This window comes from Patagioenas fasciata, chromosome 9, assembly GCF_037038585.1.
Source record: "Patagioenas fasciata isolate bPatFas1 chromosome 9, bPatFas1.hap1, whole genome shotgun sequence".
In the NCBI taxonomy this organism is placed as follows: Eukaryota; Metazoa; Chordata; class Aves; order Columbiformes; family Columbidae; genus Patagioenas; species Patagioenas fasciata.
Window position 1 is genome coordinate 24,689,884 of NC_092528.1, and position 23,901 is coordinate 24,713,784.

The window sequence follows — 23,901 nt, forward strand, 5'->3', positions numbered from 1 at the left end:
GAGCTTTACTGACCACAGTGGTCAGAACTTCCACTTTACTGCCCATGGAAAAATGACTCTGTGACTCCAGGCTACAGCACTGAGGTCTAGTTTATACCCTAAAGAGTGTTTTGAGGGTGTATTTTACACCAGTAAACAAACCCCTGTCCACAAAATAAACTGGACCAGCTGAAGCAGTTTTCATCGGCAAAATGCCATCTATATCAGGCCTTCAGCTAATCTAAGTGCTTCTAAAGATAAAAAAAGAAAGTAAACACAAGGAGCCAAGCCTCCTGCAGCACCTAGCCACAGTTATGAGATCTTCGCATTGCACAGAAATGATCTCTCTCATAGAACATTTTTGGGACCACACCAGAAGAAGAGCGTGACGTCTCGTAGCAGCCCCAGCTACCTGTTGTCAGGGAGAACCTGGACACAACACCTCCGCTCCCAAAGGAGCGCTGGAGAAGAACGAAGTATTCAAACCAAAACAATATTCCTCATTGTTAATGACTGACTAAGCTGACCTTTACCCGGAATGAAAAAAGGGAATGTCTTTCCAGAAGGATCAACAGTGATTTCTGTATCAGGAACAATAAATATTTCCCTAGGTATGGAAGGTGATGTATTTCTTTCCTTGGTTGGCATTAACACCGAGCATGAAAAGATCTAATCCAAGGCCTAGCTCAGTTTCAACACCCTCCACAAGAAAAACAAATGATGTCACCAAAAGCATGAAACATACCCGAGGCTTTGCAGACATGGCTCAGGCCTCATCTACTTTGTAGGTAGCGGCTGCTCTGGAGCACTACTTTAATCCAATTGCTGTCAGGTAACAACAGATATTCATACCAGGGCACTCTTGAAACTTAATCCATGCTAACCGTAGGTGCAAATTTACCAAGGACTCCTTGAGCCACATTGCAACCCTTTATGTTCAGCACCTAAGCGACCTTAATTCGGTCCAGTTAGCTCACTTCAAAAATTAACCAAGCTAAATCAAATCAAGGCTACTTAAATTCTGAACAAGAGCGTCTACACAGGCATTTAATTCCCTTTAATCAACCCACCAGAAAGGTTAATTGGATTATTTTTCTTGAGTAACCATGTGTAGACAGACTCTAAGGATGAGATCTTGGCCACCCTAAAATGACCAATAACAATTTTGCTAATGACTTGATAGGACCAATGTTAACCCCTAAAACTTCAGCCCATGGATATTATTTTTTTTCTGGTAGCAATAAGAAGTGAAGCATTAAAGGTTGACAAGAGGTCAAAAGGAACCTCCAGTTCCCTGCACAGACATATGCTTTCTGCTTTTCACTAGCTGAATCATCAAATTCACCATTGTTATTTTGTAAGAATTGAAAGTAAAAAGAAAAAAAAAAATATATATATAAATAGAAAAGAAATGGCCAGTGGTAAAGAAAATAAGTGTAAGGAATTTTGGTTGTATTTAGACAAGCACAGAGTGTACAGTGTAAATCTAACATACTCTGATTTTGACAGAACTTTTACAGATCTACATCAGTGCCTGAAAGATGAGGCTCCACCTCGTACAAAGCTTTTCAAACCCAAAGCAGCTCCAGGGCACCTTTAATTAAGCTCAGAGGCACTCATGTGCAGCAGATACCCCCTGCTATGGGGGAAGCCGCGGCCAATCTGGCCCAACCGAAGGTGATTCCGTGTAGTTTGAGGCTAAACGGGCCACCACAGGCAGCCGCTGCAGCTGGACACGCAGAGAGTGGGGTCGCTTACAGCCCATCCTCCCCCAGCACTCTTGGGGTGCACAGGGATTTTACAGGGTGGAGGGGGCTGCTGGGTGCTTTGAAGCTCAACACGGGGCAAAGTCTTCACAAAACCCTCGTAGGATTAAGTAATTTTTAACCGGGACCTCAACCTCGCCGGGCCGCCTGAAACCACCAAATCTGTGGGTATTCCCAGTTCCGCTCCCATTTTTCAATGCCCCGGGCGGAGCCTCCAACCCCAGCAGAGCCACAGCCGCGAGGAACATAATTTCTTGCCTGTATCCCGCAGGGTCTCCCGGCTGTTTCACGGCAAGGTTTATCACCCGTGGGAGCGCACTCGGCCACTCTCGCAGCCCGGCCCCCTCTGCCCCGCCGAGGGCAGCGCAGAAGCGCCAGCAGCGGCCTCGGCGCAGACAAAGGGCTGCCCCCTCCCCCAGCGCCGCTCCTCGCCTTCTCCCGGGGAGAAGCGGCACCTCCCGCCGCCTCACGCCCCGGGGAACGGAGCCGTGAGCTGGGCTGCGAGAGCAGCCACGGGTCTCCGTCAAGCTAAAGAAGCTGCTTCCCCGCCAGCCCCCAGCCTGCCCTCCGCTCCCTCCGAGCCGCACAACCGCCGAAGAGAACGCAGGGGAAAGCGGGACGGCTCCCGCACACCCCGAGGAGCCCCACGCAGTCCGCCCACGCAGTCCGCCCACCCCGCGCGTCCGTGTCGCGGCCGGAGCACGGCGCCATCTCCGCCTTAACCCCCAGCTCCACGGGGAGCGCCGAGAACCGCCCCCGCAGCCAAAAAAATTTAAATGATAATATTTATTTTAAAAAAGAAGAGTTTCTCCCCTTTCTTCCCCCCAATTTCCCCCAAACCGCCACGTCCCGTCCAGCTCTCCCCACCCAGGGCTGGGCTCCGCACCCCTACACACACCCCCTCCGCACCCCCAGGGTGACCCCGACCTTCTTTGACTCCGGGCAGCTTGGAGTGGTCGATGCCGATGCCGGCCATGGTGGGGTGAGCCCGGCGGGCCGGGAGGGGTCGGCCCTCGCCCCCCGGGTCAGGGCAGAGCCGCGGCGCCCCGCGCTACAAAGTTGCCAGCGGATGGAGCCGGAGCGCCCGGCCGTACGGCGCGGGAGAGGGGACAGAAAGCGCCGGGCGGGGCGGGGCTGCCGCTTACCCCCCCGCCGAGGTGGGCGGAGGGGGCTCGGGCTTTTTCTCCCCCTCCCCTTCTCTGGCGGCGTCCAGCGGGACAGGCAGCGTGTTTATTTATAGGCAATTTTGCTTTTTTTTTTTTCTTCCCCTGCTGCTGCCGAAGCGGCGTTTCAAACCGTCGGGACAGCTCTGAACCCTCGGCGCTTTCCTGTGCTGGGTCGGGGTGCCTCTGCTTCCCCCTTCCCAAGCCATCCGACCTCAGTGCTCGCAAGTGTCTCGCCGGCCTGGGAAATGGAAACATGCCCAGGTCGAGCCTCAAACGACTCAGCTGCTCAGCGGCTCCTCCGCGGGCTGTACCGTGTGCACCTTGTCTTTCTGGGTGGGGAAGCAAGCACGATGTGACGAGTTTCTCAGTTGGGATGATCACATCTCGGGGAGAGCAGCACGAACAAGAGATCTCTGGCCAAGGAGCAACTTGAGAGGCCTTTGAACCCCAGCAATGTGCTGCCACGTACGGGTTAAAACCAGCCTTCAGCATGGGGAGGACTGCCAGCTGGGGTCCACCTTTGCCAGCAGCAAAGAACTACCATGAGATGATGCCCTCTGGGAAAAGGCAAGGAGATATAAGAAAGAGGATTTGGGATTTAGGGATGTCTCAGATCCTCCAAGCTGTGCTTGGAACAGCCAGTCACTCATGTAGACTGTCAGTGTTTTGATCAAAAAGCAGTGTGTATCTCAGGAGTATACAAGAAGCGGATGAAATCAGTATTATAATGTTTGAAATGAGTGGCCTCCAGCCTCTATGCTAATGTCCCATGGCCCCTGCATTGCTGGTGAGTATGGGGAAGCAGGTGTGAGAGGGGACCTGAGCCCCTCTCCTCCTCCCACACCCCCACAGGCTCCAGGGTGCTCTGTGCCCCAGGTAACTGGGATAGGAGCTCAGAGGGAGACACAGTGAGATGTGAGATCTCAGAAAAAAAAAACGGCAAAAGGAATAATACCTCAGTTTTATTAAAAAGTAAAAACGTTAAGAAGCTGACTATGAAAGAAGAATCTATTTCCAGAGAGTTAGCCATGTACTACTCCAGAATTTTCCAGTCCTGCTTTCTGAAATGCAGAAACTGTCTGTCCTTAATTCTCCCCCTTCCAAATGATGCTTCATCATCCCCAAAGCGTAGACTTTGTCTCTAGTCTGACTGCCTTTACCTTTCCTTCAACTGCTCAGCCTCCTTCAGAGAAAAAGTCACTGCATTGTCTGTATGATTCCTTCTCACTTCCACGCACCTGGCACACCTCTTGTGTGCTAACACATGCAGAAAGCTGAGGAGCCTTCTGACCAGAAGGCTGTTGTACTCTTCTACTGAGAGGCAAGGTGCACAGGATGACCCCCAGCTACACAGGTGCTGCATATGATCATACAGATGGAGATCAGTCAGAGAGCCTCATCCCTCCAAGGGGCAGCTCACACAGATTATCTCCTGCCACGGCCCCACCTCTAATCCTGCTGCCATTCACATGAGAAATACAACTGAACTGCTCACATAATCCTGGTGATTACAGCCAACTCCATGCTAAAGAAGGGTCTAAAGGTTTGTTTCCAGTTTCTCCTATTTTGAGTTTTTCTGGTGTCAGTATATTCCTCTAGACACCCTTCACCCTTTACTAATCAAACTTTTCCATTGTTGAATAAGCATTTATTATTGGACAAAAGGGAGGACAAAAGAAGAGGACAAGCAACCAGGAAGATACACAAGTGGCACAGAATGTACCAATCAGACTTTCCAAAACCAGAATATGTTTTTTTCCTGCCCTTCTCTCAGTATAAGGTATTCAATACAAAGCAGTAGAAGTTGAAAGCCTGAAGCATTCACATTTACACAGCAGCTTTAATGCAACAGAGCCAAATTTATGAAACAACTTTTAATGTGTCTGTCCCAGTGGTCCTGCATTTTACTCTGCACATACAGCTTTTTGCTCTAGTCTTCAGTAATGAATTTGCATCATAATATGTTGTCTGCCTTGGGCCAAAACCAGCAACATAAATTAATCATAATCTGCACTGTATTCAAGAGATACTATGTTGGACTGGTGTGACTTCTGCTGCTGTTGTATCTTCACTAAAGCAAGACTTGGTACCTGATGCTCAGAGTTACAGCAGAGTAGTCCCTGAAGTGCTTGGATTTTGGTTTCTACTACATAAATTACAGGCTCCACCTTCCTGTGGCTCCATCATGCAAATTTATTTGTTCTTGCAAGATCTACTGAAGCTCAGTGGTAGCAGTTGGATGGTGAGCTCTCCTAGGACCCAAGGAAATTTCAGGCAGTGTTAAGTGCTGCAAGCGAGAGGAACATCTCTAGGTGTCAAAAATCAGAAAGGTTGGAACAGGCTTTTGGGAGGAGTGAACAGCATTTGTCAACACCGTTCCTTAAGGCAGGGTCCTACACAACAAACAAGGAATTTTCTTTGCATTCTTGGCATTGTCCTTCCCTCCTATCTTAGCTTGATTTTTGAGGTATATTCAGATGTAATCTCTGAGACTGGAACATGGCATAAACACTTGAATACTACAGAAAGTTTCAAAGACAGCTACAAAACCATGAGACTAACTACAAAGGGACTGGAAATGAAAGGGAAATGACCTAGGAAATGAGTTACTGCAGCAGCATCACATCTTATAGTTGCAAAGGGCTTCTTGTTGTGGTGGATCTTAAATCACTCCCTGACTCTCACTTGTGTCTAAGAGCTGCTGCTTCTAGGTAAAAATTATGGAAGGTGTCAGTTCTGCTAGGCTGACCTCAGCTTTTCTTCTGCAGATTGTACGGCATCTAGCTTGACAAATGGTAAATGCTGTAGTGGGTGGATTAATCCCAGTAAAGCTGGGAAGACTAACCACTTTCTTTTATTTAAGATAATAAGAAGACACTTCAATCTTTTATAAAAGCAGGTACTTAATCTCACAGGAGCTTCTCTTGGTAGACAGCCCCATCTCACTTCCCAGGTCAAAAGCAACTGGGAAGCTGATGCAGAACTTGAGCTGAAGTGCACGGCACACACCTTTAACTCCTCTTTCATGGAGTAACTTCACACAGGACAAGTCCCACTTAAAGCAGGACTGGCTTCAAAATCTGATGAGGTTGCTCAGGGCCTTGTCCAGGTGAATTTTGATTATTTCCAAGACTGGAGATTACAGCACCTCTCTGAGCACCTGTTCCATTCTTTGCTCACTGTGATTTTTCTCCTTTTATCCAGGTGGACTTATCCTTGCAACCTGCAGCCCCAGCCCCTTGTCCTTGCGCTGTCACCTTGTTTGGCTCTGCACTTTCCAGCAGCCACTCTCCACGCAGACCCCAGGTACCAGGCACACCTTGATCAGTGAGGAGTGTGCTCCAGCAGACAGCTGTGGGCAAGGACTCAGAGATGGCATCACAGCTGGGACCATGCCACTACACAGGTCTTAACACCCCAGTGAGCACTTTCCCCACCTGCACCCAGGCATCTAATCCTGCTCCCAAAAACATCACTCCTGGGGTATACCCAGCACTGAAAAAATTCCTGAGGGGTTGTGCAAAACAGAGGCTGGAACTGTTAAAAACAGATAAAACCAACACAATATAGACTGGCCCTCAGAAAAGCCACAGTCAGGTTTTAGGGCAGGAGTTGCCAGGCAGAGCATTGGGACCAGGAGTGCCTTATGTTGCTAAGTTCTTCCTGCAGGCAGGGAGAGACAACATTATGCTTGCTCCTTAAATAAACCAGGCACATCTCCAAGTGTCCTGCTGTCATTTTAGGTCAACAGGATAACAACAACTGTGAAATAAATTAGGCCTCATCAAGATGTTCACTCTGAACAGCACAGTCTTTGTTAAAGTTTCCTTAATGATGGCAAGGCTAACTTCCAACTGATGAGGCTGCTGTGGGAATAGACTCAGAGGATAATGATTCTGCAAGAAGGAATGTGTGCATCAGATAATGGACAATGCAAAGGGATGGGAAAAAAATGGTTCTAGGTGTCTTATGATATCAGGTGCCACGCAAAACCATGTCCAAAACCTGTGGATCAGCAGTGATGGATGCCAAGGGACTGACCTTCCTATTCACCTGAGCTGGGGACATGCACTTTTCTTTTTCTCCTCTTTGACTTGCTTCAGTCATTAACCTCCCTGCATTTCTTAGCAAAGATGCACTTTAAGAGAGTCCTGTGCCAGGAGGGGCCAACGAGAGGAAGCAAACATTACAGTGTTGGCAAGGAGCACCAAGGCACAGGTGTGCAATTTCCGTAGGTAGGTGAATGGTGCCTGTGGGAATACAGGCTCCCTGAAGGATAAGGAGAGCTGAAGCCTGCAAGGATTAAGGTATTATAAAGCACACCGAGCATAATGAATGGGGTGATTGCAAAGAATGAACAAAGAGGAAACTAAACTTGTGCTGAAGTGTAATATAATGAGGGGCACCAGGAAAACAATGAGCTGTGCATTTAGGCAAGAGCTTTTACTGTCTTTCAAGTTGGAGAGATAACCCATGTAATTTGAAGTCAGGTATGGTGCTGCTCACAGCTCAGTTACACGCACAGATCAGGTGTTTGTATGAACTGCCCTGGAAACTGCAAGGTGCAAATTAGCTCTGCACCTCTGCCCACGATTTTACATACACATTTGCAAGGGTTGTAGTTTCAGTGTTAAGTTTCACATCAACAAAAGAGACTACCTTCCAAAAAGCCTCCTTTACCATTGAAAGTGAGAAGTAATACTTAAAGTAGTACATTTGCTACTTTCTTCTTCCCTCATCCACTGCACATGTTTCCTTTATTGTCAGAAGAACAGATCCACCAGAACAGGTATTTGCTGTTAATGTAGTGCTCTGCAGGGAGGTACCTGCAAGCCCACACAACAGAGACATAACAATAATAACAGTAATAATAATAATATGAAGTGGCACGTAGTGGTGAAGCACCTTATCTGGTTCTGTTATTCAGTCATTACTACCTGGATGAAGCTTCAACACACTGATGTTGCTAGAGGGAGTTTTGTAGGGGCTGAAGTTGGTGCAGTTCTCACCTAATAGTGAGTTTGCTATATTCCACTCAGAGAAAATTCTAGATCTACCTAAATATCACTTATTTTGATTTCCACCTGCCCATCCTGTGTTGTTATTTCTGTTATCAGTCTTGTTTCCCAAGCTGCAGGGCGGCCAGCAGGCCAAAAGGTGAAGGGTTGATATGTCCTATAATCTCAATTGGATCCTTCATTTCTACTCACAATCTTGTAATATGCAAGTTTACATCTACAAAGCACTGGTGTTTACTCAACAAAACACTACTTTGCATGTGCAGAAGCTATCATAGTCTCAGCAGCCCTGCGTGCAAATGAAAACCTAGGCAAGAATATAGGGTCTCAAATGTGAGAATTATGGTTGTCTGCAAATTTCCTCAAAGCAAAACAGATCTGTTTATCCTCTAAGGCCTCCCTCGGGTGACCTGTAGTGAGAGTTTTCAAAAAGATGGGTAACATTTCTCAATAAATCAAAAGCCCAGATGGTGGGAACTGAGAGGAGAAAGAGGAAGAAAGTGGAATGACAGCATGAAAGTTGGCACTGTTAGCTAAAGATTGACCTGCACAACTTTAAAAGTGCCCCAGCCAGCATTTTGAGCAGGAAATCACCCAGCCTTGTCTATATGGCCATGTTGCCCAAAGCAGTACTTAAAAAAGCTACATTCAATTTTGAATTACTGAGAGTGGCTGATTGAAAAAGGGAGTGTGCAAAATCCAGAGGAAACATTCAGAGACAGATGGATACAAACACTCATTCCCATACAATGATCATTGACCACACCAAATGATCCTTGCAGAGATCCTTGATGCAGGTAGCATTGAGCATCTTCAGCCCAACATCTGCAAGAGGAAAAAAATAAGAGGCATCTCACTCCTCTGCGGTCACACTGGATGCTGCCAAGTCCATGCCAGCCTGCACAGCAGCCAGCAAAGCTTAACAGCTGGTGGCTGCATCATGGGCAGGAGGACATGGTGCCTCACCACCAGCAGCCTTGGAAGTGCTGAGGGGCTGCAGCTTTCTGAAGACACAACACATGCAGGTAGGCAGTGCCCTGTGGAGATGTGCTAGCCCTGCAGAAACTCCGCCTAGCTGCACTTCTTACCCTCTGCTGCCTTAACCAAGAGAAACTGCTTCTCTTTAGTACAGTGCCCATCTGATGGGAGCTGGTGATGCCTCTCTCTGAGTGCTCCCTTGGTTGCTTGCAGTGAGGTGACAACTTGAGCTGCTTTATACTCTGCCTTGGACCTTTTCTCTCTCTAATCAAGGAGACAGTTAAACCATAGCAACTAATTTTATGGCAGTAACAGGCCAAGTAACAGCTGAGTCCCAAAGACAAGCACGTAGAAGGGGGAACAAATTGCATGAGTCAGACTAAAAGCTTCATAAATATTGACTGGTTTTAACATTCCCCTAAGGAACAGAGAATCTCATTTTATAACTGTATCTCCATCCCCATTATGCACTCTCCTCTCAGAGAGCTGCTCTCCTGGCTCATGTACACATTATTTTAATTCCTTTCTGCAGCCAGGCTTTGCACTACACATCAGCAGAGTATCTGAGCACCTTCCAGTGGTGCTTTAAATAACAGGACTGGAGTGGGTTTTGTTCTCTCAAGTTCACCACAGGGTAGAAGTGACACAGGTAGAGAAGAAATTACATAGTAAATGTGTAAGCAAAGAAAGCTGAAGAAGATAAGGTAGTTTTCAGTACCTTCTACTCTGACCCCCACCAGGTGAAACACAGTTGGAGTGAGGGGCAGAGAGACTCAAGAGGAATGTAGACTGAAAAGGCAAATGGTGCCAGGTCTACAATGGCAATACAGGCAAGAAAGGCAGACACTATGGAAGAGAGAGAGGGGGCATGGCTGCAGAAGATGGAGACAAGTTGGCAGGTGAATAGACAGAGGTGATATAGGCATATGGTGGAATGAAGGAAGTGCATTGCCCAGGCTGGGGAGGACAACAATTCCTGTCTTTCTGAAATTGTGTCTGAATCTCACTCCACCCCTGCTTTGAAGGGCAGCTCCCCTTTCTTGCCTGCTAAAAGTTCACCCACTCCACTCCTCTTGTTGGGGCTGTGAAACCCCCACTCTGCCTTTCCCACTAAAAAGCATGTCCCCTTCTCATTTCCAAATTTGTTTGTCATTCTCCACTCTCATTTTATTCTTAGAAACACTCTAAGCTAACAGTGAGAAACAGGTTCCCCATATGTACTACAAAGTGAAAAGATCCTGTCTCTGCCAGCTGAGACTACCTGGTCACAGCCAAGTCCCATCCTTGGTGCAGAGGCTGCAGGACAGTTCATATGCCCTTAATCCCAACCTTAAATAAAGGCTCTTCCCTGACAGGTCCACCACAGCAGGTTGTTTGCTTTGGAACCAAGCAAACCATGGTTAAGTGTAGACCATAAGACCACGGCAAAGCATGTGGATGCTGTTGAGGCTCACCTGAAATACAGGATACATGCGATGTTTCCATGTGTTCTCAGGAAGATCTGGAAAAGAAAACCATATCCTCCCTTTCCAAACCCCAAATGTACAGCATACAAAGTGGTCTGGAATCCTGCCACTCCAAGCTGGCTCCAGAAAGCAGTCCTTTCACGTTCTCCTGCTTTCAGCAGCTCAACAGTGCCTCCTGCATCTTAAAAGTTGCTCCAAACCCACACTGAATCCTAGTCTGAGGTTTTGTCTGAAACAGCAAAGGTTCCTGCTTCAGGGTTAAACTACGGTTAGGTTATTTGGGGATGGCATGTCTTCTGGAGGCAGTCCTAGCTTCATTAGAGCTAAAAGCAAAACCCAAGGAGAAAATGGGAATTTATATAACGTAACTGAAAGCCTTTACCACTCAAAGATCTACTAGTTTACTTGGCAGAGAAGAGTGAGTCAGTGCACAGAAAGAAGCTGAATATTTCGAGGAAGATGATGTCCCAGAGCAGCAAGGGCCAGCTGCTCCCTAGGGAACAGGGAGCCGAGCTGCAGTGACGCTGCCAGCAGGACACGGACCCATCCCAAGGTGTGCAAGCAGGGCGGGCCCAGAGACAGCAGCCAGGTTCAGTCAAGAGTCCCAACAATGAGCAAAGTCCACGATGATGAGGAGGATCCAGGGTCAAGCTGGATGTCAGTCCACTAGTCAGAATGAGGCTCGGTGTCAGCAACCAGGGTCAAACATCCCAGTGAACACTAGACAGGTCCACACTGCCCTGTTTTCCCAAAAATAAGCTCTACCCTGAAAATAAGCCCTAACATGATTTTTCAGGATGCTCAAAATATAAGCACTTCTCAAAAAATAAGCCCTAGTTACAGTTCATTAAAAAACAATCAATTTAAATAATACCCAGGCAGCTATACATGTAAAAAAGTAAACATCTTTTGGAGCAAAAATCAATATAAGACCCTGTCTTATTTGCGGGGAAACAGGATAATGGAACATGTCTGAGGACAAGCCAGGAAGTCAATCTGCATGTCTGGATCCAGATCGGTAAGGACCGTGGCCAGGCAAAGATACAGCTGAGCTGCAGACCAGCATTCCTCCAACTTAGCTCAGGTCAAAACAGAAGGGTTCCAAGGCTGAGCTTAAATGGGGCTCCTCAGCCTATGGACAGAGAGGGTGGGTAGATGCCCCAGCTGAGGCTGCTCAAAAGCATTAACAACCTAAAGAGCCCTGACACACGTACTCAGCTCTCACACTCAGAGCTGGTGCAGCTGAGTTTAGTGAGGTCTGCTTAGGCCAAGTCTTCTCCATTCTTGTCCACTGAACTGGTTGGCTTTGTCCTCCCTTGTCGATTTTCCAGTTTGATCATGTTTGGTTACCTGAAGTCTGCATAGCTTTACGAGGAGACTAACTTCTACATGAAGAGGCTTAGACAGACTAGGACTGTGGGAGGTAGAGATGGAGCTCCCAACTTCATCTTTTCCCTGTATTTGAGCTCTTGACACAAGTGTTCAGTGGATGATGTACATGATGTTATTACTGGGTGAAGTAACACGGAGACTGTGTTGTTTTTCTACTTAGAATAAAATATGTAAGGACAATAAAATTTAGTACTATTTCCAGCACCTAGACAAATGGGCTAAGAGCAAAGGAATTTTCCAGGTGGATGTCTTGCAGAAGCCCAGCACTGCAAATCAACTATCTCATAACTGCAACAAATGCATTAAGTCCACTAGCATCTGGCAGCAGCTGTCAGGCATCTATTCACACACACACTGAGAGTGTCCATCCCCTCACAGCATCCAGCAAACTCCCTTCTACTATGGAAATATAGAATGGCAGTCCTTCACCTTCAGTAAGGCCCTCAGCTGAAAGGACTCGCACACTCTTATATCTACCTGAGTTGCTTTCAGTTGCTGTCACCCAGAACTGCAGTTTCTCCACAGTGAAAGAGGAAATCCCAGGGAAAAGCTCATCTTCTTGAGAGAGGCTGCCAATAGCCCATGATGCCTCAAAGCCAAGGGTAGGAAAAAACAGTTCGAGATTTATAGATTCTGCACAGGCTTAGATGAGGTGGGAAAAAACACCACCTATATCAAGGCAAACATGATTCCGCAATGCATCTCAGGGCAGACTAGTAAGGAGCTGGAAAGTCCTTTAATACCAAGTAAAACCAGACCTGATCTTCCCTTAAGAATATGGTTTTCAGTCAGAGCTACTATTGTCCACCCTGGACACTTGTGCAAGGTGGTGCTCATCAAGTTATTGCCTCTCCTTCCTGAGGGCTGCTCATGACTGACCAGTTTGAAATGGGCAGCTTAGGGAAACAGAGGTGGCTGGAAAAGTTTCTTCAGCCCAAACAGAACTTTTTGAAGAAGGAAAGGTAAGTACTTCAGCTGGCTGATCACTGGTTCACAAGACTGATAGAAAAGACAAGTTTAGTTTATTTGTACATATTATGTCTGCAGGGAAAATTTTGGCATATTTCCTCAGTAGAAAAGTATTCCTTAATGGAAGTATCACATTCATTTTCATAGGCACTTTTTGCAAAAAATCTGAGCTTCTCCCACCTCAGTTTTTAGTAAATAGTAAATGTTAGAAGGGATATTAAAAGGCCAAGCTATCCAAGGTGCCCAGCAAGTTGTAGGGAGAGCTGGGGACCAGAAGCCAAAAGCCCAAACATGGAAATCTTTCAGTAAAGATGAAGTGCAAGTACCATCAGATGAAGCTGTGTCTGGCAATTGGGCATGATGTAGTGTCAAAAAAGTACACGAGGTGAGTCACTAGGAGTGTATGTACAAGTCAGAGCTTGGCCAAAGCTTAGCACAGATGATTCAGTTCTGCAGAAGCAGCAGAAGTGAAGAACAAAGTTTAGTGCGGTAACTATCACATTTTCTATTGCAAAGTTGCAATAGGAAACTAGTAGCAGGCCCCTGATCAATAGTAACGGACAGGCAATGAATAGAAGCCAAATCAAGATGTAGTCATGATCTGAGACAACATGGAATATGTGCAATGTGCCTCAGTACTTTGCTCTATACTAATTAAATATGGCTGTGCAGCCAGAACCAGCATCTGACCTTCCACTTCTTTCCTTTCCCAAGAAAAAACTGAAGACAGTTGTCCATCCTTGATGTATTCCGTATCTGCTGCCAAATCTGCACTCCCCCACTCAGACTCAATCCCAAAATAGGGTGTGATGCCTTTCCCGTTGACAAAGCCGTAAGTCACAGCGAGTGAGACACATTCAACATCCTCTGATCAGTTAAATGAAAATAACTCTCCCCGTCTGTTTTCCACCACTTCAGCACTCATTATGTCCGACATTAATTAATATAGGCACTAGGAAGTGAGATGATAAATTACAAAAACCCATTAACCTGATTCTGTCCAAACTGGTGACATACGGTAACTTGTACGTTAGGCAAATCTTCTTTGCTGATGTGGGAGTCCTCATGTCTGAACTCCATTAAAGCAGCAGCCCTGAAAAAAATATATTTATGTATGTACCTATAGAATGTACATTGACATGCATGGACAGTACATGCCTGTGGGAACATCAGAATTCATTAGATCAGTCTGATACGAGATATATTGAACAGGTTCCATCTGACGTCTGTTACTGGGTTGTTCTGTCCACTCCCAAAGGAGTGAATCATATTGACAGGTTGAATTATATCTCGAGATATTTTTCTCCCCTCCTCCAAAGGCCATTTGCAATCACGGCACATCCACTCCCTCTTAAAAGTGAGCTCATCTGACTCTGGGTTGCATTGAAGTCCTCCACTGTGCCTGAAGGAAGAATGCTTTTGGGTGGTGGGAACCTGGAGAAGATGTGGTCTGTCCAGCTGTCCCTTGGAGTGCTAACCATCTTGACCATGATTGTGTATGTCCCATCTACACATGGAGAGCCTTTTCTACTACAAGGTAAGCTGGAATACAGACTACAAGACACAGGTAGGTGGTTATCTTTTTGCTTTGCTTTGCTACTTGTCATGGCCATGCAACACTTGCTCATCCATGAAAAGAAAAAGAACCTTGAGCTATACTAAACCATCAATTAACATGGGTGTTACCTAAAGATTTGCTCATATTAGCATAAGCTAAAGCTGTTTGTCTGGTCTGCAGCTGGTTGTATGACGCATTCTGATAATCAGTAAAAATACCAGATCTGGTGAAATCTGGTAAGGGTGGCTCTTTTTCTCCCAGAAGAAAATTTCCAAGGAAAAACATTAAAATATCAGAGAGTAGCAATTCCAGTATGCACCATATGAGATGTGACAGCTCATAAATGTCAGTAGTAGGGTGCTGCTCAACTTTTTTTTCCACAAAACTTCTTTTTATATGTTCTTCTCCTATAATTTAAATTAGTCTTAGCTTGAACTTATTCTGCAAGGAAATGTCAATCATTAATCTTCTTTCTTAAAGAGACTTGGCAGTAGGAAAGAAAAAACTAAATATAGGCTTGAAAATAACATTGCTTTTCATATTATTTTTCTTCTTATATCACCTATTTATTTTTGTAATGACAACCAAAACATTCCTGAGGCCACTTTATCTAAATACTGCTTCTGTTTAGTTTTTACTAGAGTGTTTATAGGGTTTTTTTTTTCTGTAGCAAATCCCCCAAATGACTAAAAGTAGCTATTTTAAAATCATAACTGTCTTTCAGACTGAGGAACGAGGTTTATAGCACTCCACGCTAACTGCAAGTTTTACACAGCGTGTAGCTCTGCTAAGTCCCTCGAGTTTATTTCTATTATTGAGATGACAATCAGGACCAGCAGCTTCAGCCACAGCGGGAAGCAGGGTTGAGTCGCTCCAAATACTTGGAGCATCTTTTTGGCCAGGGCTCATTTGCTTCTGCAGATATACATGAATTTGGCTAATGGAGCTGGTTCCCACATACTGTTGAGCATCCTTGAGGCTCATCTGGTACAATGTTTTGTCTCCTGTGTATCAAAAATAATTGCATTCATCCCATCACAGCTATGTAGGGTTGATGGCTATACAGGACCATTTTCTCCTTTCTAAATTTCTTGAGCAGATGTCCTAAAGATACTGGAAGAAGAGAAAATAAGCCTTTCTGCATAATTTCTTCACATTTTCCATGGATTCTGTAGGCATCTTCTAGGGCTTTTTAGGGTCTGAGTTTGGGGCAGGGATGTTCGGACCAAAGATTTTGGAGAATGGCCATTCTCCCTGTAAAGTTTGGTTCCCATTCTGTCATTCTCAAAAATAGATGCAACATTAAAGTTTCAGATGATCCTGGAAATGTGTTCAGCAGAGCTGCAAGGGTCTCAGAGCCTTCAGGGCTCTGATCAGTCCCAGCCCATGTGTCCATTGGTTTCTGCTGAAGCTTTGACCTTCACAACCATTCATTTGAGGTCATAGCCACAACCACTAAAGCAAAACCACTGAGAAAGTTCCCTAAAGGGGCCTCATAGAGAGGCACAACTGCTTTAGGACAACAGCTTGGGGAGGTTTTTCCTGGAAAAAGAAATTCTGTGTGGTTTACAGCTACTCTAAGAGGCTTCCTCGGGGATAAAGAGGCTCTGCTTTAAACTCCTCCACACTTTGGCTCTGTTCAGGAAGAATCCTCTAATACCACTGACAATTAGACAGAGGAGCCCCAAGGCTGAATGAGCACAAGAATAGGCTGTGGGGCTGCAGGACTTTTCATCGATAGTATCCACACATCAGCCCTCAGGAGGAGCAAGTTCCCACCTCTGTTGGCCCTGGGAACATGGATGGGGTGGGGTGCGGAGGGAAGCAACTGCGATTTTGACAAGAGGGGGTCTCGTGCGTTGCTGTCTGCGTTTGCAGAGGCACCTGACACATCCACCTTGCAGAAGAGGTCGGGACTGTCTAAATCAAGGTGGTGTCTCCAGCTCCCTGCAACCAGCCATGCTGATGAGGCTGCAGTGAGACCGGCCAGCAGCCGGAGCTGGCAGGAAAGGCTCCTCCATCCTGCACCCTTTCACTGAGCAGCCCTCACTGTCTGGACATTTTATCTGGTGCTTATACACCTTCCTCTTCCCTGAGCTCCTTTCACTGTGACAAGGTGCTGACAAGGAGACATTTTCCTTCCACTTCTTAATTTTTGTTTTAACGTTGGGGGCTGGATGGTCCATCCTTTTTGTCATTAGAAATCAAGAGAGTTGTGTTTTATGTGCTACAGAGAACCGAGTGCTTCCAGAGAGAGGAGACACAAATCATGAGGACACCCTGCTGACTCTGCTGCTTAATAAGAAGCTTGCATGGCGGAGACCAGAAAATATCGGTAAGTGAAGGGAATAGGCAATCTCAGCTTCTTGAATCTGTGTTTGCACAGGAGCCTGCTCCTCATGTTCCTCGGAAATACCGACTGTTCAGAAAGTGGAAGTACCTGGTATGGTGCTTACACGTGATTAGTGCCAGGTGTCCTGCATCAAGGGGCTCCTGGACCTGCTTTTGCAATGTGACATAAAGCTGCTCAAAGCCATGCACCCTAGATCCTCACTTAACACTGAGCTGCCAAGGGAGCGTGTGTGTGTATATAACTGATAAGAAGAAGAGATGCTGCTAAGTCTCTGTGCCCCTGCTATCCCTGAGATGTTGTATGGGCATGGGCCAGCCTTGGGAGTCCCCTCTCCACCCACACCCCATACAGCCCCACAGGCTTTTCAGATACAGCTCAGTGTCTTGCTGGCATGCTAAAAACAGCAGCATCTTGTGAGCACAAAGGGCAGTGGGGTGGCATCGAGCTTTTGCAGAGAGCACAGGGCTGAGATTCTTTGGGGTCAGGTGTAGGTTGGGACAACAGAACTGGGAGCTCCTGAGCCTGAGCCCCTGATGTGGCTGTAAGAGGGTGAGACAATGGGCTTTTCTCACACAGCAGAGAGGCCAAAAACAGGCATCTGTGAACAGGCACCAAATTTATAGCCACCCACATGTAGCAACAGCCTCTAAACTCAGACCTGCTGAAGAGAAACGTGGGCTTTCCATGACACTACACACAGGGATCACAAGCCGTATGGATTACAGGGGTCAGCTATTCCCACGGCCATTGCAGGGGAGGGTTTGAGCCATGAGTGGTGGTCTTGGAGCAGGAAGCTGCTTTTCACTGTGAAAACAGCCAAGAACAGGGCCCAGCAACAATGTTGTCATGAAAATCCATTTGTCAAAATCACTCAGTGCTCTTCCCCAGCCACTTGTTAATGCAGTGAGGCAGTGGCTAAACAGTCCTGAGACAAATAAACAAACACAAATAAATCAAGTCCTTATTCTAACAAAGGCATTCTTCCTGCAAAGGGGATGTATTCAAGAAATAACATATTTATGATCGGTTTATGGATTATTGCACTTATTCCTCCTAGAGGAAAGGCTGCATTTTATGCCAGACAATTGAATATAATGAATCTCTGAGCAGAGCACAGACAGAGGATTTACAGCAGGCAGTTTCTCAAGGCTTCATCCATAAATTAACTTCCTCCCCCCTGCTTGAGATAATCTGTTCCAAATTTCAACCGTTGTTCATTTTCTATTCATAGCAGTCATTGGCCAAGCTTACGGTTTGCAGAAAGTCAAGCCAAAATAGGCACTTGAAACTATGAAAGAAGTAAAAATGTGAATAATAATAATAATAATCTCTTAAGTGGCACTTTTCACTTGTAGATATGCAGGTCTGGCTGCCTCTACCTTATAGATATGTAAAGACCTGCTGAAGAGGAATCTGTCTGAGGTCATTGCAGGCAGTGCCAGGAACAGATCCCCGATCTCCTGACTCCCAGCACATCCCCATCCCCAGATTGTCTCTCAAACTGAGACGTGATACAATGGATTTGCTTAGAAACTGCTGAGTTTTATGTTGGATAAATATCTGTCAGAAAATATTCAGGATTTTTCAACCAAATTGTTTTCTCCTCAAAGAAGAAACTGAGAAGGCAGTCGGCTCCTTCTTGGCACACTCCTGCTCAGCTTCAAACGTTAAAAAAAAAAAAAAGAGAGAAAAGAGAAAAAGTCCAAGTCTGGGGATGTGTCTGTGAGCTGAAGTCTCATCTGAAATCAGAGGGAATTATGTCTTAAATCCCCTTGGAGATGCAGACCAACGCCTGCTGCCACATTAGCAGCAGACAAAGGAGACAGCTCCAGGGCTGTTTTTTGGCTTTCTTGTGGGGCTCAGCAGAGAAATTCTTTAGCTCTTTCCTGGCTCTTCTGCCTTTTTTTAGTGCACTTTTCTCAAGCTGTCCCTTAAAACCAGCTGATCACTTTGCATGTCCCTTCCAGGAGAACTGCTGTAGTCCAGATACTCAGTTTTGACTGAGCTCATTTTGTCATGGTGCTTTCCTTTGTTTCAGCTATTTTATTTTTAAAAAAAATCAACTGTTTTTACATCAGTTCGAGTCTGAAATAAGGCACCTGAGTCCTCAAGAGGAGTGAGATTGAAATCTCACATCTCTTCCTGCAGCTTTTCCTGTTGCTACTTCCCTTCCCAGTTCAGCTGGATGTTTTAGGTCTTGTTCATAGGAACCTAAGTCTCCCCATCCTCTGGATGGGGTATCTCAGGGCAGATAATTCGCCCGTCTGCATAGTTTATTGACTAGTACAGTACTGCTCAGCCTTGGGATCTCTAAGTCTGATCTATGAAGCTGGTCCCCAGGTCCCTGTGCTCCCCCAACATTTAGAAGTGCAAAACCCATGCGCTCACTGTTGTTACTTTTCCTGTTGCTCCAGTCTTCCAGCCCTTATGTTTGCTGAATTATAAGTAACATAAATTATGCTAGGCTAAATCTATGTCTTCTGACTTCTGCCCACATGGGTGATGTGAGAATAAACAAGACTTACAGGAGGCAATAGGAGTTCATATGAAAGGACAGTGGCAGAAAAGCCAGTATTAGAGAATTGCTGTTATCGGGATGAAAATTAAACATCAGCAAAGAGGTTCACTTGAGCTGGGATTGCACAGCATGTGACCTTGTTGGGCCAATTCCCCTAGAGCCTGGTGAATGATAAAGAAGCCTCCCTCATAATGGAGAATTAGGATAAAGTCCCATAGAATTCAGCAGAGAAAGTCAGCTTTCCTGTCTCTGTTCCTGCTACCATGGAGTTCCTGCTAACAGGAACTAAATGATAACTAGGTCTTTTCTTGTCAGCCATTGGGGAGATTAAATAAAGAAACTGATCTGGATTTGAGCTTTGGGAAGCAATTCAAGTACTGATGTTTCTCTCTCCTTTCTTGCAGACTGGGAGCTGGCAAAAAAATTTGAAGAGCTTGAACAGGTGAGAGGAGCAAATGCACAGACACATATATGCATATTGCTGCATGAATAAACAACTGTGCATACTGTCTTTATACCCTATTCTTCCATCTTTGCATCCTGATACTCTACATTCTGCTGCTATAATATAAGCATATATTGCACAAAGAGAAAAGCAGAACCTGGGCTAAATAGCTGCACAAGCTGGAAAAGACAAAAAGAGAGCAAGGTTACAGAGTAGTGCAATAAAAGCGGAGGCAGCTCTTGCCTCTGCCACCAATGAAAGGCCAGCGAAGGCCAGGCCAGGAAAAAAAAATAAACACCAGAGGAAATCTCCATGGAAGAAAAAGGAGGGAGAAGAGGAGGTCACACTGCCTTCCTAGGCACTGTGTCAGCTGGCTGTATTAGAAAACAGGTTGAGGTTAGAGGGGTAGTCACCGCACACATCATCCAGAACGATTTACTGTTTACTAGTAAGGGAGGCTCTACCCAGGGACAGAGCCCTGCTCTGCTGAGCAATGCGCACACACCGATAGCAAGAGGACCCCCCATCCTGCACCCAGTGCCCCGGAACAGGGAAAGGTGTCCAGCAACCCTGACATGGCCCCTCTGTGCCCCAAACCCCGCAGGCAGTGGAAGCCCTTCTTCCCATTTCTCAGGCCAGGTCCAGCTGTTTGCGTGGATCCTGGAGGTCCTGCCAAGTTCCACCTGGCACTTTTCACTTCAGACTGACAAACCACAGTGCAGCATGTCAGACAGGAGACTGCCAGCTCTAACCCTAGCCTCTCACTCCAGTGCTGAGCAACATCAAGCTCTGGCTTCCTGGGAGCAACGCTGCCAGAGCAGAAGTTTAGATGATGACCATAGATGTTCTCAGTCTACCAGAAAAGAGTAGCTACAGATGGAGAAGAAATACTGTGGGCTTTCCACATTATAATAAAGGGAAGTTAGCGACAGCTGGCGTGAAAAGAGCAGAGAGACAGCTCAGAGCAATGCAGAAGCAATGCTCGCTACTGCAGTGAGTGGATGACCTGGAGACCTCCTGACCCAGCACTGAGTTGGCACTTAGTCATGCAATATCCTTCTACACAGCCTCCTCTCCACTGGGGTTTGCACCCTGGGGGGCAAACAAGCAGCTTAACAGAGGAGAACTTGAAGAGATCTGAGTGCTCCAAAGGCAAATCCTCCTGGAATGGTCCTGCTCCAGGAGGACTGCCAGCGATGTTACCAGTCGGGCTGTCTGTACCTCCTGCCTCTGAGCTGCCATGTGCTCGCCAGCACACTGCAGAGCTCCTCATGATGGGGCAACTGTTTACTGCTGTGTTTGTTCTTAAACAGCTGGAGAAGTTGAAGGATCAGCTCTCAACTGAGGAAGGGTCAGAGGTCGCCTATGCCCTGGAAAGTCTTTCAGCAACGCAGCCCAAAAAACGCGGTAGGTATTGGATTAAAGCCGTGCAGCCATCCTGTCCAGCTTTCATCTCCCGGGCTTCCTTTGTGCAACAAAGACAGTGACAGTAAACATGCCCCAAATATGCTGAAAAACAGGTTGGCAGCATTTCCAGTAGTCCTGTCTCTCTTTTGTTAGTGGCTGGCTGGTTTAGCAGCTTCTGAGAAGGACTGTGTGTCCAACACTCTCTGCTGTCAGGGTAGATACCCCAGGTCTGCACACCTAGGACCCCACTGGAGGCAGTCAGTGTTGCACCCTCTTTTCAGAGAGGAATGTGGGGTTATGTGAGCAATGAGTGCCTGTCCTGGAGGGGGTGACCTCTGTATGAACACGTCTCTGCAGTGCACCCCTCACTTTGCTCTGGGCACAAAGCTATATCTGAAGGCATAATGAGGCATGTGGACCTCATGCATTCCCTCCTGCCAAGGTCAATGCCTGCCTACTGAGAAAAAAGGAGCATTTGTCTGTGCTGTTGAAAAGCAGCTATAAAGGATGTGGAAATCAACCAAGAATGCAGGGAGCTAAGATCCAGTAGGTCCCCAAGCTTTGTCCAGTCTGTATCCATTGACTCAGGAGCATATTGCACCAGTGCTCCTGCAAGGCTGCCCCTGGCAAGCACATGGGCAATGCCATTCACTCTGGCCTTCAGTAGATTCCTCCACAAAGCAGTGGCAGCTGTAAACCAGAAGTCACTGATGACAAATGTGGCCTAAAACCAAGAGAGCTAGTTCTGCCCTTACCCCACATGCTCTGGGCATGTGCAAGCTGACAACCTGCCAGACAGCCTGAAGGAAATCCCTTTGTGCAAAGCTTGCTTAAGTGCTCAGGTGATCCTTAGACAATCTGCAATTTATAAGCAACCCTGGAGGCTGTAATTAATTTGGCTAATCAAATTCATGCCCCCACCAGTCTGGAAAGTTCAAATGTAGATAAAACTGCTTCCTCCTGCCAGGTTTAAATCAGATTCTGCCAGAAATTAAAGCAGAGAATCTTGCTTTCATCTAAAGTCCTTCCAGTCTGCAAGGAACTCATGTCTCAGCATGAGCACTGCAGATTCAATAGGAGCTTTCTCCTAAGATCCTGCTTTCAAAAACTAGGTAGAAACCCATTTTCATACTTGACAATAGGAGACTCACACAGGATTCAAAGAACAGGGCATGCTGGTGAAACAGCTGTTTTTTCCAACACCAAAATTCACATCCTTCGCTTATCCTTATTGGAAGATCCCAAAGCAATCAATGTTATTTGGAGGACGGTTACCAGCAGTGACAGAGTGACTGGGTTTTAAAAAAAAATTGTAAGGACCAGATCCAGTCTTTCCAAGTGAGTATCTTGCTCTTCTAGTCACCCACAAGTGAAAAACCCTCCACACACCTCTGAGGCAGCAAAACTGCTGGCCACTAAACAGTGAAGATTCCTGATATTGCTGAAGTAGAGTAAAAGGAAAAGGAAATCCTTATAAATCAAGTATCCTGGAAAAAACTTTTAGATCCCTTATTTACATTATAAGCATCTAAAGAAACACCTGCTAAAAGTGTTATATGAAGTCAAAGCTGGTTATTGAGATATGACCGGAAGCCACAATGCTGGCTTCGCACCCAAAGTCTCTCAAGACATGGGGCTTTTGAAACCCACTCCAGGGTTAGAGTGGGAGGCTGCAAAAGTCCCTTGAATGCTAACATCCTTTCTTATATTCCTTCTCAGCTTGCTTTTGGAAATACTGCATCTGAAGGCTTGCCAGAACTGGAGGATGAAGATGGGCCCTTCCCCAAACTGCCTTGCTGGGTATTAATGTGTTAAGAGTTTGTTCTGTTCTCTCATCGTGCTGCTAGCTCAGATGCCATCCTCCATGACCGCACCACAGCCACGTCTAACAGGGATCACGACAGGAGCTGGTAGACCACTACCGCTATCCCCTGTGCCTTCCTTCCAGGTTTAACCTACCATGACCTTCTACTTGGAAGATGCTTCCCAACTTGCCTTGCTGTCCTGTGTGCCATTCAGCCTGCTGCCACTGTACACTCTTCCCCTTCTCACCATCCTCAAAGACACCAAACGCTAACTCAACTCCCCTCAGCTTGGGCCTCTGCCCATATCTACAGACATCGCTCACAGTGGTGTCTGGGCTTCCCATCACCTCCTACGAGCAGGTCTGTGATGACCAAACACTCGCTGCTGGGACAGGAGGGCAGACTGGCTGTAATGTGAAGGGCTCAGGGATGTCTGCCTCAGCTTGCTGAGCCAGAGCTGTTCCTCCTTGTGTCCCATCAGCATACACAGTAGGTTTGGGGGAGGGCAAGCATGGAAGTCTGGATCCTTTGGATATCGTTCCAATAAAGATTTTCTGTTGCACAGAAGCACATGCTGTTTTCTTTCTCACCTCTTGCAGAGGTCCAAGGGGCAGGACATTTACCATGATGTAGGTTCCTGTTACCTTAATAGTTCATGTGAAGTATACAAGAGAAAAAAGGCTCCCATTAAATACCTAGCTGTGGCAACACAGCCCTGTTTTAATGTGCCTGAGGAAGAGGCTCTTCCTTTTAATCCCAACTGGGAATGAGAGTTGGGTCTTCCTTATGGATGTGTGTAGGCTGCTATCCCCATAGGACTGGACCAGACCCACTGATTTCTGCCTGCTCACCGCAAAGAGATGTTTTGAGAAGAGATTTGTGGCTTATCTGGCTGCTCAGTGCAGATGCTAGCTGGCTTTTTCTACTTCAAAATTATGTCTGCACCCATCCAAAATGAAGAGATCACAGTCTCTCAGTGGCTCCTATGCATATTCATCTTAAGTCACATTATCTACATTTATTAATATTTGCAAAAACAATGGATCATGCTCCCAAAGGTGTAAATTCAGAATAAATCTTA

At 46.3% G+C, this 23,901-nt stretch overlaps 2 protein-coding genes across 4 annotated transcripts in view; one reads left to right on the top strand and one right to left on the bottom strand.

Moving 5' to 3' along the window:
- CCDC50 (coiled-coil domain containing 50) overlaps positions 1-2,873 on the bottom strand; it is a 43,024-nt gene extending 40,151 nt beyond the window's left edge. Inside the window, exon 1 of one of the 3 annotated variants that reach the window (XR_011740546.1) lies at positions 2,673-2,873. Coding sequence is in view for 2 of the 3 variants with exons in the window: in XM_065844211.2 (XP_065700283.1) it covers positions 2,673-2,721 (49 nt within the window). In the remaining variant the exon portion in view is untranslated. The remainder of the gene's footprint in view (positions 1-2,672) is intronic. The other 2 variants (XM_065844211.2, XM_065844210.2) reach the window with 2 other exon arrangements.
- An 11,249-nt stretch (positions 2,874-14,122) lies between these two features.
- Positions 14,123-23,330, top strand: UTS2B (urotensin 2B). The gene is made up of 5 exons (XM_065845069.2): positions 14,123-14,271; positions 16,526-16,627; positions 19,568-19,605; positions 20,922-21,015; positions 22,735-23,330. The coding sequence occupies exons 1-5, from the start codon at positions 14,148-14,150 to the stop codon at positions 22,758-22,760; spliced, it is 384 nt and encodes a 127-aa protein (XP_065701141.1). The 5' UTR covers positions 14,123-14,147; the 3' UTR covers positions 22,761-23,330.
- Positions 23,331-23,901: the final 571 nt, after the last annotated feature.

Excerpts from the sequence above, each read along its gene's own strand:
- UTS2B (XM_065845069.2), top strand. The coding sequence starts at position 14,148 with ATGCTTTTGGGTGGTGGGAACCTGGAGAAGATGTGGTCTGTCCAGCTG. Across the intron at positions 14,272-16,525 it reads AGAGCCTTTTCTACTACAAG|AGAACCGAGTGCTTCCAGAG; the intron begins GTAAGCTGGAAT and ends TATGTGCTACAG. Across the intron at positions 19,606-20,921 it reads AATTTGAAGAGCTTGAACAG|CTGGAGAAGTTGAAGGATCA; the intron begins GTGAGAGGAGCA and ends GTTCTTAAACAG.